The sequence below is a fragment of the Sus scrofa genome, chromosome 5 (genome assembly GCF_000003025.6).
Source record: "Sus scrofa isolate TJ Tabasco breed Duroc chromosome 5, Sscrofa11.1, whole genome shotgun sequence".
NCBI classification, from domain to species: domain Eukaryota; kingdom Metazoa; phylum Chordata; class Mammalia; order Artiodactyla; family Suidae; genus Sus; species Sus scrofa.
Window position 1 is genome coordinate 44,333,980 of NC_010447.5, and position 12,526 is coordinate 44,346,505.

At 36.0% G+C, this 12,526-nt stretch overlaps 1 protein-coding gene across 2 annotated transcripts in view; it reads left to right on the top strand.

The window, feature by feature from the left end:
- ERGIC2 (ERGIC and golgi 2) overlaps positions 245-12,526 on the top strand; it is a 50,554-nt gene continuing 38,272 nt past the window's right edge. The window contains exons 1-4 of one of the 2 annotated variants that reach the window (XM_005655651.3): positions 245-325; positions 6,910-6,978; positions 8,311-8,456; positions 10,488-10,596. In XM_005655651.3, coding sequence (XP_005655708.1) covers positions 8,351-8,456; positions 10,488-10,596 — 215 coding nt within the window. In that variant the 5' untranslated portion in view covers positions 245-325; positions 6,910-6,978; positions 8,311-8,350. 2 annotated transcript variants of the gene reach the window in all.

Consider the following 12,526-nt stretch of genomic DNA (forward strand, 5'->3'; position numbering starts at 1 on the left):
GATTGGATTCGCTCTGTTGCCTTTGTCAGTCGGTAGATAAATCCCTTCCTGGAGAAATTAATTCCTTAACCACGATATAGTTACAAATGAAATAAGTTTAAACTTCAGTACCGTTTCGCCACGCCCCTTTCATTCGGACCACGCCTGTGAATTTGCAAAGCCGCTCGTCATCAAAGGTAATACCGCGAGAACTCTACGTCGTCTCCCTTCTGACGTTTTCAACGGTAGTAGTCGCTTTTGTTCGCGCGATATTTCCGGGTGAACGGGAGCCCGGGCCGCCCGGGCTTCTGTGAAACATGGCGGTCGGCTGGGACCGTAACACAAGGTAAAATACCGAAACGCCGCCGGGTGCTGTTCCCTTGGTTATTACAGGGCTGTTCAGGGCGTGAACGTCGTTAAAGGGGCTCAGAGCCCGTCAAAGGGCTGGCTCTCTGGCATAATTCCTCTCCTCTGGAGAGCGGGCTGGACTAGGAGCTGCTCTTCCTACCTCCGCCGGGGGCGTTTATTGGCAGGACCCTGGGCAGCGCTGCGCCTGGACCCCTTTCCCTAGTCCAGTGTTTGAGCTTTCTTACAACTTGGAGTTTAGGTGCTCCCTGCTAGCTGCTGACCCTGGTCCGTTGCTTCTCTCAGTGCCCGGTGCCCCAGTGGCTCCTTCCGTACACAGGCGTGGAGGGTCCCGTGTTGTGGCTACCAGCTGGATCATGTCCCGATCCTCCCGGGTGTCTGGCTCCCCACCCCCATTCAGACAAATATCGAATTCTTCGCAGCAAGTTGCTTCCTCTTTCTAGGAAAGACCGAGCTCTTGGCCTCTCCTCGAGAGGTTTGCACGCCGCTTGGGAAAACGAGAAAGGGGCAGGGCACGTCAAGATGCTACAGGGGAGACAGGTTCGAGTGTCACCACTTTTCTGAAACCCTCGAGGGTTAAGAAACCCTCATAAGATGATATGTCAACTCGTGGTATAGAGTAGCCTTGGACATTGGTAGTATATAGAATTGATAGGTCATTGAGAAAACACGTTCTAGGGATTTTACATTTAGGATTTAGTGCCCTTGAGACTTAACTCAAAGTTACATAATATCTGTTAAAATGTTTCAAGACTGGCTTTCAGAAGCAGTTATAAAGATACAGTTAAAAATGGAATTTATTCATTTGTTCGAAGTTGTACCTATTTCCTTGAACTATAGTATATAGTCACAATAAAGAAATGAATGAGACTTATTCACTGAAGAATTCAGGACTTACGCCTTCTTACTTAATTTATTCATTGATGTTTCCAGACTGACTCAATTATTTCAGTTCTCTTAGAGGAACAATATGAAAAATAATCGTGGTTTTCTTGGGGGAGGGGAGGAATTGCTTTCTTTTTGACGATAAGCTTCAGTCACAACTAAATGTTGTAATTGTTGGAAGGTACACGTCAAAAAAGTATATCAAACTTGAAAGTCCCAAAGGAAATCAGTACTAGTCTGCAACAACAGCAATAAAAAAGAATTAGAAAAACAGATAAATTTCTTTCAGGGTCAGTGACTTAATTGGAAGAAATATTGAAACTTATTTTTAATAGAAGTTACTTTTTAGGCAGTCTGTGCCTGCTGCAAATCCTACCCAACAGTTTTTCAATTTTTATTCTGATTCTGCCTCTTAATGTCATGATAGGTAAATTAACCTCTTTGTGCCTTAATTTCCTTATCCGCAAAATGGGAATAATAATACCTAACTTGTAAGGTGGGTGGTGATAATCAAATGAGCTAAAACATAAAAAGCACCTAGAACAAGGCCTGACATTACAGTTAGCATTCATTTTGTGTTAGCACTTGTTATTTTTAAGTTTTTGTTTTCTATCTTCTTTATCTACTTACAAAATGTTGTCTTTGTACTTAAAATATAGACTGAAGAAGATGCTTTTTAAAGCAATCTTTCACTGATCCCCAAATTGATTAAACACTCTTCAGTCTATATTATTAATATATACCCCAAGTTTTTCTGGTCACAAAACTCCTGTTTATACCATCTTACTTGGCTTCCAAGTAAACTTTTTAAAAATCTGGAGGATGAAGTTCCCATCATGGCTCAGTGGTTAATGAATCTGACTAGGAACCATGAGGTTGCAGGTTCGATCCCTGGTCTTGCTCAGTGGGTTAAGGATCTGGTGTTGCTGTGAGCTGTGGTGTAAGTGGCAGACACGGCTCAGATATTAGATCCCTAGCCTGGGAACCTTTATATGCTGTGGGAGCGGCCTTAGAAAAGGCAAAAAGACAAAAAAAAAAAAAAAAAAAAAAAGAAAAATCTGGAGGATTATTAGATTTGTTTGAGTTATGCTACTGTAAGTAATTTTTAAAACAACGTTTAACTATTGAAAAAAGTTTTAACATAAAAAGAATAAGTGCTTTTTTGATATCTAGTGTTTGTAGAGTAAAACTACTTTATCTTTAATAAAAATTTTACAGTATTTTAATGCAATATAATCAAGTAGTTTAAAATTACAGGAATTGTTTTTTGGTTTTGCTTTTTGTTTCTGAAGTTCAGTGATGGCTTAAGAAGTAGAAGTTTGTTCTCTCTGGATCAAGGTGTTGGCAAGGCCGTCTTCCCTCTGAGGACCCCAAGAAAGAATTCCTCCTTGCCTCTTCTGCATATTGGCACCCCTTGGCTTGTAGATACATTGCTCTAATCTCCGCCTGTCTTCACATGGCATTCTTCCTTGTGTGTCTATGTATCCTCACAGTGCCTTCTTATAAAGGCACCAGTCATTGGTTTTGGGGCCTCCTTAATACAGTGTGATCTCATCTTAACTAATTATATCTTTAAAACCCCACCTGTTTCCAAATAAGGCCCATTCACAGATACCAGAGATTAGGACTTAAATGTATCCTTTTGGTGGATACAGTTCAATCCCCAACAATGGCTATATTTATTAACTAAATAACTAAATAAATATTTCTATTACTGTCAAATACATAATGAAACAGAACTTAGCTCATACAGCGTGTGTAGCAGGAGATAAATTGTGTCTCCGTTTTTTGTTTGGAGAGGTAATTAAACTTAACTGAGCAGATCATACCTAAAAGTGTTTTGAATTCTATATTTTAATTTTGGCAAAGCATCTGATAGTCTCCTTATATTGACCAGGACACAGATAATGAAATATTGGCTGTATGACATTACTTAGATTGAGTGTTGATAATGTATTTGTCTGTGTTCCAGCATGAAATGTGGTTTGTCATTCCCTAGGCAGTTTTTCAAAGCATTGTCTTAGTCTCAGTTGTTATCAATGACTTCCTGAAGTTTGTTTCATTTTTTAGTTTATATGACCGTTTAGCAGAGAAATTGAACATACGATACAAGAGATTGTTAAAATGTGAAGAGCAACACCAACCAGTGGGCCAAAGAACCTAGTGCAATGATTCTTAAATTTTTAGATTTTGTTAACCAGTACAAAAATATATATAGTCAGGGAAAGTGGCTGGATTTAAGGGCTGATATAGAACTGCAGTTTTTAATTTTATTAAAAAAGGACATCTAAAAACAAAACTTGCTATCTATTTTTATCATTTCATGAAAGAAAGGACACTGACACGTGAAAAAAGGAAGGAAATCTCAGATTATAAAGAACAAATTTTTAAATTTAATGAATTTAACTTAAAAAGTTCGTGTATTGCCTTGTTGTTTTCATTTAGTACAAACTAGAAAATTTTGTTACAGAATGGTAATTCTGTGGTTCTGGAAACCACTGGTCTAGGGTCTTTCTAAATATGTTTTTGAAAATGTCTGACTGAGCTGGATGCAAAGGCAGGTGGAATGTGAATGGGAGCAATGAACTGGATGACTGAGAGGAATCCAAGGGAAAGGAAGAGGATATTTTTCCCTAGTCAGGAAATTAAAGAGCTGGAAGGATTGATAATTTGTTCTGCTCAGAGAGGAAAGTTAGTGTTTTGGATTTTAGAGGTGAAGCAGTTTTTAAAACTAAGAGGAGCCAAAACATGGCCTTGTTCATATGTGGCTTTGTATAGAGTTAAGGTAGAGGTCAGTGGAAAAGACCTGCTAGGCTTACCTAGTAAAAGGGTCGTTATTGTGAATGAGTGCCAGAGAATGAGTGTCATAGGATGGTGATGGAATGGGGAAGAAGAGATGTATAATGAATGATCCAGGTGCTAATCATTAAGGAAAGTATAAATGTATCTAGATATTAATAGAAGATGGTATCAAGTGCTCGAGTGAGTCATTGTATACTGTGAGTTGGAGCATGGACTTTGGAGCCAAGCGTCTTTGCATTGAATCCAGCTTCTATCCCCTGCTGTGTGGCTCTCAAAAATACTTGACTGTTCTGTGCCTCAGTTTCCTTGTCTATAATTGACAATAAAAATAGTTACCTACTTTGTAGAGTCCTTTAGAGGATTCAATGAATTTAATATATTAAAGTGCTTCAAATAACACCTAGCACATAATATGAAAATTAACTATAATTCTACATAGTATGTGTGCTTGTTATTAAAAAGGGAAGAGATGGTTAAGGAAAATCATGTTGAAAGATACTCCTTTACCTGTGAGTCTCAGAAATGAAGTAAGATTCAAAAAGAACTACCACCAGGAGAATGTCCGGTTTCATAAAGAGCAGGTAGAAGGATTGCTTTTAGAAAAATAGGAGTTATTGTTCATCTCAGAACAGTGGCTATATAAAGTAGATTAGCAAGTACTGGAGATAGAATGAACTTCTTGGATGTAGGTTAGTGTTGAGCTAACAGGAATGGACAGGAGCAGCTGCAGAGTGGTAGGGTGCTCCATTGTATCATAGAAGTGTCTGAGCGGAAGGTGAGGCATCCCCTGCCAGTTCACCAGGGACCTGTCCCACTGTTGTTCATGTTTCTATCCCAAAATGTAGGAGAGGTGACGAGAGTGCCCTATGCATGCTCTCTGGGTCAGGCCATAGAATCATGGAAACTAGGGGTGGGAGAATCTAGAGGCTGGGAGGTAGCCAAGCATACCAGACAATTAAGGGAGGAGTGCTAGTCGACTAGGCATGATGAGTTGTTAGAGGATTTGTAAAATGAAGTAGCTGCTTGCCATATCTTTATACTTGTATATAATTTATAAGAAAACATTTATAAAGCTTATTAAAGTACAGAAAGTTTAGAAAGCAAAATTCACATCTTTAGTCATTCTCTCTATAATGCTGTACCTACTATGTGCCAACCACTGCCCTAGGTGGTGGGGATACTGTAGTGAACAAAACAGAAACATTCTTCTCTTTGTAGATTTTCTATTTTTACAGATTTACTTTTCCAAGTGTGACTGTTCTGATTGGAAAACCTGGGCTACCATGAGTATTTCTAGGGAAATTTCCTTCCTTTGGGGAAGTTTCCTTCCTTCCTTCCTTCCATCCATCCATCCATAAATATTTGTCAAATACCTACTGTGCCAGGCATGAAGATATAAAGATTAAGCTAGACATAGTTCCTGCCTTAATATTACAGTGGAGAAAACAGAAAATTAAGCAATTAGAAATAGTGTGATAAGGCACAGTGTTCTAGGAGCACATGCTGTTTTATGTTTGACATTATAGGTGTTTGTTTGTTTGTTTCCCCTTGAGAGAGATGTCTAGACTAAATAGGAGTTCGCTAAATGTAGAGTGGGGGCGGAAGGGAAAGGCTTTTTCTGGTAGAGAAAACATCATGTTTAAGGAATAGAAAGTGATTTAGTGTGAAACTTTGAGGGATTGGGTTTTGAAGAGAGGTAAGTAGGACCTGTGTTTATGTTAGGGTAGAGTCCAAGTCTTGTAATGGGAACCTATAAAAACATTTAAAAATGAAATTTATTTGATCAGTTTTATGTATTAAAAAGATTATTTGTTGTAGTATGGAGAGAGAATTGAAAAATTGAAAATTGTTTGAAGCAATGCAGAGATAGTTTATGGCGGCTGAGACTAGAGTCCTAGTAAGGGACTTCTCAATGGACCTGGAAAAGAAAAGACAGATGTGAGAGAAATTTAAGAGGGGTTTAAGCCTAAGAATGTAATTCTTGTTTCTGGTTTGTCTATTTGGCTGCATGGTGTCATCATTAACTAAGATAGGGATAAGGAGAAAAACAGGTTTGGTAGGATGAAGTATTTATTTTTCTATTTGTTAAGTCTGAATTGTTTTGGGAGTGCCCTAATGAAAATGTAATAGAAGACAAAAAGATATACAAGTCTGCAGAGAGATTTGAGTGGGGAATGAAGACTTGCGAGAAATCAACATGTAGGTGGAAATGGAAGGGATAGTAGATTACTTGGGGAAAGTGTGGAGGTTTGGTGGATAGCCTGGTGCAGAATCTGAGAGGAAGAAGAATCTGCAAAATAAGCTGAAGAAGTGCTTAGAGGTAGAATGACACTCAGGAGTATAATACTGTTTAAGACAAGGTAAGAGATTGTTTCCAAAAGAAAAAGAAGTGATAAACAAGTGAGAAAATGCATTTTCTCTGAAGCAAAATTGAATAAGGCCTAAAAAGTATCCTTTGGATTGGTGCTAAGGAAGTTGTTAATACCCTTGCTGAGAGCAAATTTAGTTGAGAGCAGAGGAATTCATCTCAGTGTATGAAGAGGGTCAACTCATTTTAAGTTTGGCTGTAGGAATATAGCCAGAGATCTATAATTGGAGTTGGACTTGAACATAAGTGGAGACTTTTGTTTTAAACATAAAAGGCTTTAACATATTTATTATTTAACTCCTGTAAGAAAGTTGAGTAGAAATTGAAAGATGGAAGAAGGTTCAGTTTGATAAGCAGGTACAGAAAATAAATTGATTATGGAGTTGAACAAACTTGAGGAGCATGGCTTATGCTTAAACACTCAGAAGCTTAATTTACAAATGAAAATAGTTTTATAACTGTCAGATCAGATACTGCTATCCTTTTTGTCTTTTTTTTTCCCCCCTTAGGAAAATTATATACATGAGAAGCAAAATTATAACCTGATGGCCACTTTTGAGCATGGAGTCAAGCAAGAGGTGGTTGTTGAATGTTTATAATGGCAAATGAAATCAACCTACTAATGCATTCAGCTTCACTTTAGGGCAATAACTCCTTCATGGATGGATTATTAGTACCCCTGGTTAGGGTCTGCTCTCTTTTTGGTTTGTGATTACTAACAGTTTTTACTTCCCCGAGTCTCCTTTTTCTCCATGAATGCTCTGTGGTCTGTTCTTTCTGTATTAATCCTACTTAGATTGCAGACAAGTCTGCCTTCTAGAGACTTTCTTTTAATGACTTATGCAGCTATTTGACTTATTCTGCTAGTATGTTTTGATTTTATGAATACAACTTTGATTTCTGATAATGCTTGTATTATTACCTATAATATTATTTATATAAGTCAGTCTTATAAAATTATATAAATCTTTGAGATTTCAGTTATTTTATGGCTAACATTTAATTTAATTTTTATTTTATTTTTATTTTTTGGTCTTTTTAGGGCTGCGCCCATGGCACATGGAGGTTCCCAAGCTAGGGTCAAATTGGAGCTTTAGCCACTGGCCTACACCACAGCCATAGCAACGCAGTATCTCAGCTGTGTCTGCGACCTACACCAAGCTCACGGCAATGCCGGTCCTTAACCCACTGAGCAAGGCTAGGGATTGAACCTGCATCCTCGTGGGTACTAGTGAGATTTGTTTCCCACTGAGTCATGATGGGAACTCCAGGATGGCTAACATATTTTAGATGTAGTTGCCATACTGATCAAAAAGAGAATAGCAAGTAATTTGTAAATAATACTTTTTCAGTGTTTACATAGATTCAGAATACTGGATATGAGAAATTTGTTTCTATCTTCAGTATTTTGAAATGACCATACAAGAAATACCCTCACAGTTAAATTTTTGTGCACAACCCAGATTTTTTTCCTTAGTGTACATTCCTAAAATCAAAAGAGGAGTGGTGAATATTTATATTCTTGTTAGCAATATATGAGCATGCCTATTTCATTACTTCATTATCATCTATTAATGGGAATATATTATTTTTATGTATTTTGTTAATAGGAGAAAAACTATGTATTAATTTGTATATTTAAATATTGGCAAATGTGATTGAATTCACATTTGCCCCTGACTGTTTTATGTGTTTTTGTGTGTAAATTGCCTTTCATTAGTACTTTTTTTCAGGGTGGGAACAGTGAAAGGAGAGATGTTGATAAGTTATTAAGCTTTTTTTTTCTCAAAGAGAAATAAGAATGTTAAGTTGTTCCAAGGATATTTTTCGGTTATCTAAAAAGAAAAGAAATGAAAGAAAAAAAAAAGAATCTTTTTAAAGTATTAATTTACTTATTTTTTATTTCTTAGCATGACTATATGAAAGAAGAAGAAGAAGGTTTTCCTGAAGATGAGGCGACTGAATCGGAAGAAAACCTTAAGTTTGGTGAAAGAGTTGGATGCCTTTCCAAAGGTTCCTGACAGCTATGTAGAGACTTCAGCCAGTGGGGGTACAGGTGAGTATCACTTCAAATGAAAACTCCTGCAGTAAGTGCAACTTCTGAGTGATCCAAGCAACAACAAACAAAAATGTAGTCATGAGGAAGAACTCATCAGTGAAGAACTATGCAGTAGCTTCATAGCTGGTCTGTCCTCATGTCCCACTGTTTGTCTTAGTTTTTTTCTTATACATATTCTCTTTGGCATCCAACCCAGTGCAGTCTGTGCATTTAGCAATGTTTGTTAAAACATTACTGAACAAATTAATCCCATTTTACTGCTTTAGTGCTCTTGAGTTATGTATACTTATATTAACAAGATTATTGTATATATTAGAATTGAGGTTATTTAATGCTGAAAACTGCCTCAGTCTTTTTTGGTTTAGAATAAATCAATTCTTTTTTTATTTTTTATTTTTATTTGTATTTTTTTATAGCCGCACCTATGGCATATGGAAGTTCCTGGGCCAGGGGTCAAATCAGAGCTGCAGCTGCAGACCTGTGCCACAGCAACACTGGATCCAAGCCACATCTGCAACTTATACCACAGTTAACAGCAACACTAGATCCCTAACTCACTGAGCAAGGCCAGGGATTGAACCCTCATCTTCAGGACAGTAAATCAGGTTCTTAACCTGCCAAGCTACAACGAGAATGCGAAGAATAAATTAATTTAGACGTTACAGTAAAAATTCTTAAATTTCACATTACTGAAGAGAGTGTGGGGTAACACTTAAGAGCTTAGACTTTGGAGTCAGACTGTCTGGATTTAAATTCCACCTCTGACCTTTCCTAACTGTTGACCTTGAGGAATTTACTCAATCTGTCGTCTATGCTTTAGTTTATTTCTTTCACAAAATAGGAATATCAGTATTCACCTAGTCGAGTTGCAATAATAATTAAGTTAATATTTATAAAATGCTTAGAATAGTACCTGGTACAGATAGGAGTATTTGTTAAATAAAAGAAAAATAATGAAATAGAAGAAGATATGCAACTATAAGAGTATTTACTGTTATTTATTTCTCTCTGAAGAGCTAATAAAATATTTTATATAGGATTTACATTTCATTTGGTAAAGTGTAATAAATTACTATTTCTAATCTCTTGTAATTACATTTTGTTAATGAAAATAGTACGAGTTCTTGTTGCACAATCCATTATAAGTGTATTTTGTTACAGTATGGTGGTTCTTTTCTGTCATATCTTTTACTTGCTTTTATAAAATGAAGTGAAATATTTAGGAGATTTCAAAGTAGATATGTTTTATTTGAGATTTGGACATGTTTGAGTTTCTGGCACACAGATTGTGTGACTTCTCAGGAGCTAAGAAATTAGGCTAGTTTTTTGTTTGGTGTTTTTATTTATTTATTTATTTTTTGGTCTTTTCTAGGGCTGCACCTGCACTGTATGGAGGTTCCCAGGTTAGGGGTCTAATTGGAACTGTAGCCACTGGCCTAAGCCAGAGCCAGAGCAACACGGGATCGAGCCACGTCTGCAACCTACACCACAGCTCACGGCAACGCCGGATCCTCAACCCACTGAGTGAGGACAGGGATCGAACGAGCAACCTCATTGTTCCTAGTCTGGTTCGTTAACCACTACTCCACGACGGGAACTCTTGTTTTGTGTTTTTAATTGAACTACAGGCATGAATACATTTTTAATTCTGAGGGGACTACTATCAAATCTGTATTGTGAAACTTAAGCTTACTTTAATCATTTATCATATCTATGACACTTTAATATATAAGAAGGTAAAGTTTTGGCAAATCTATTTAGTGAAAGATGTCCTTAATGCTGAAGAAATAAAATGCTTTCTCAATAGTGCAAATGTTTGTTTTCATGTTTATACTCATTAAATCTTTATTTTGAGCTGTTTTAGGGAAAAAAAATCTATAATGAATATTTCAAGAATATTATATAAAGTATTCATTCACATGGCAGTCATTTTAGGGCATTCTTTGCTAGTTTTTATCTCACTTAAAATGGTTTCCTGTTTCCTTATCAAAAATTGTTTTAATGCTTTCTTTTTTGTTGGTTTCTCAGTTTCTCTAATAGCATTTACCACTATGGCTTTATTAACTATAATGGAATTTTCAGTATATCAAGATACATGGATGAAGTATGAATATGAAGTAGACAAGGATTTTTCTAGGTAAATATTTTTTTTTGAAGTGCCTTTAGATTGAAATTGCTGTGAAGATAATATATCATAAAAGAGAAGTCAAATAATTTATACCTGGTTTATTTTAATTCTAAAGAAATAGTCCTGTAAATTTCTCATTAATTGTATGCATTTGGTGAAACATTTTAGAATCATTTGAGTAATGGTTAAATTTTGCAAAAGAGGTTCTCAGATTGAATATGGATTTGTTTAAAAAGGTTAAAACGTAATGTTTTTCCTTAGAGGTTGAAATGGTGGAAATTGTTTAATGTTTTGAAATTGTTTATTAAATATCTTACTGATCTGTAAAAACTGGAAAATAAAATTATATACACTTATAACTTGATTTTTGTAAATTATATCTAATCTTTTAAGCTAAACAATATTTTTTATTTTTTACTTAAGATTTTTATTTTTTCTATTATGGTTGACTTACAGTGTTCTTTCAATTTCTGCTATACAGCAAAGTGACCCAGTCATACATATGTGTATGTGTATATATGTATGTGTGTATATGTATTTATATACACACATTCTTTTACTCACGTTATCCTCTATCATGTTCTGTCACAAGTGACTAAAGAATTGTTTCCTGTGCTGTATAGCAGGATCTCATTGCTTATCCACTTCAAGTGCAGTAGTTTGTATCTACTGACCCCAAACACCCAGTCTGCCCCTCTCCCTCTCCCTCAGAAACCAAAGTCTGTTTCTCCAAGTCCCTGAGTTTGTTTTTTTTTCTATAGATAGGTTCATTTGTGCCATGTATTAGATTCCAGATATAAGTGATATTATATGGTATTTGTCTTCCTTTTTCTGACTTACTTCACTTAGTATGAGATTCTCTAGTTCCATCCATGTTGCTGCAAATGGCAATATTTTGTTCTTTTTTATGGCTGAGTAGTATTCCATTGTGTTCACATACTACATTTTCTTAATCCAGTCACCCACAGATGGATATTGAGGTTGTTTCCATGTCTTGGCTATTGTGAATAGTGCTGCAATGAACATATTGGATGTGCTGCATCTATCTTTTTCAATGAAAATCTTGTCTGGATATATGCCCAGGAGTGGGATTGCTGAATCATATGGTAGTTCTATATTTAGTTTTCTGAGGTACCTCCATACTGTTTTCTCTAGTGGTTGTACCAATGTACATTCCCCCCACCAGTGAAGGAGGGTACCTTTCTCCACACCCTCTCCAGCATTTGTTATTTATTGTCTTGTTAATGATGGCCATTCTGACTGGCAACACCACTTTTTAAATCTTTGAAAATATTAATACCTTAATTAGGAGACAAAATATACTTTAATTTATTTGTATTGTTTGGACTTTTTAATTGATTAAACATAATATTTTTATAATATTAAGATTGCACAGGATAGTAGGAAACATTTACTTCTCAATTTCAATCTCAGCTCTTCTATTCACTAGGTATATAGGGAACTTAAATCTATATCTCCATGTGCTTCTGTTTCCTTTTTTTGTAAAATAGGGATAATAATTATAGTATTTTCCTTATCAGGTCTGTGAGAACTATAAATCAGTCAACCTTTGTAAAAGTTGTTGTGTAACCTTGGGCAGGTCATAAAACTGACTTCTTTTGGGCCTCAGGTTCTTCATCTGTAACATCAAAATTTTTCTTGGTACATTCCTTTTTAAGGAATTGATTTTCTTTTTTTTAATATATTTTTTAGCACCAATTAAACATTTTTTATTCTTTACAAATGAAGTCATATGTAGTTCACCACGGAAGTGTGTAGTAGAGTTGCCCAGAAGCCTGTCTACGTGGCCTCATCCTCTCGTTCCTATAATATATCCTGAGCCTAAACCCCAGGGTTATTTATTTGGGGCACACATTTGAACTCTGGACAACTTTTAAGACTCTATTAAGCTCTGAAAATCTGTACTCCCTATTGAAAG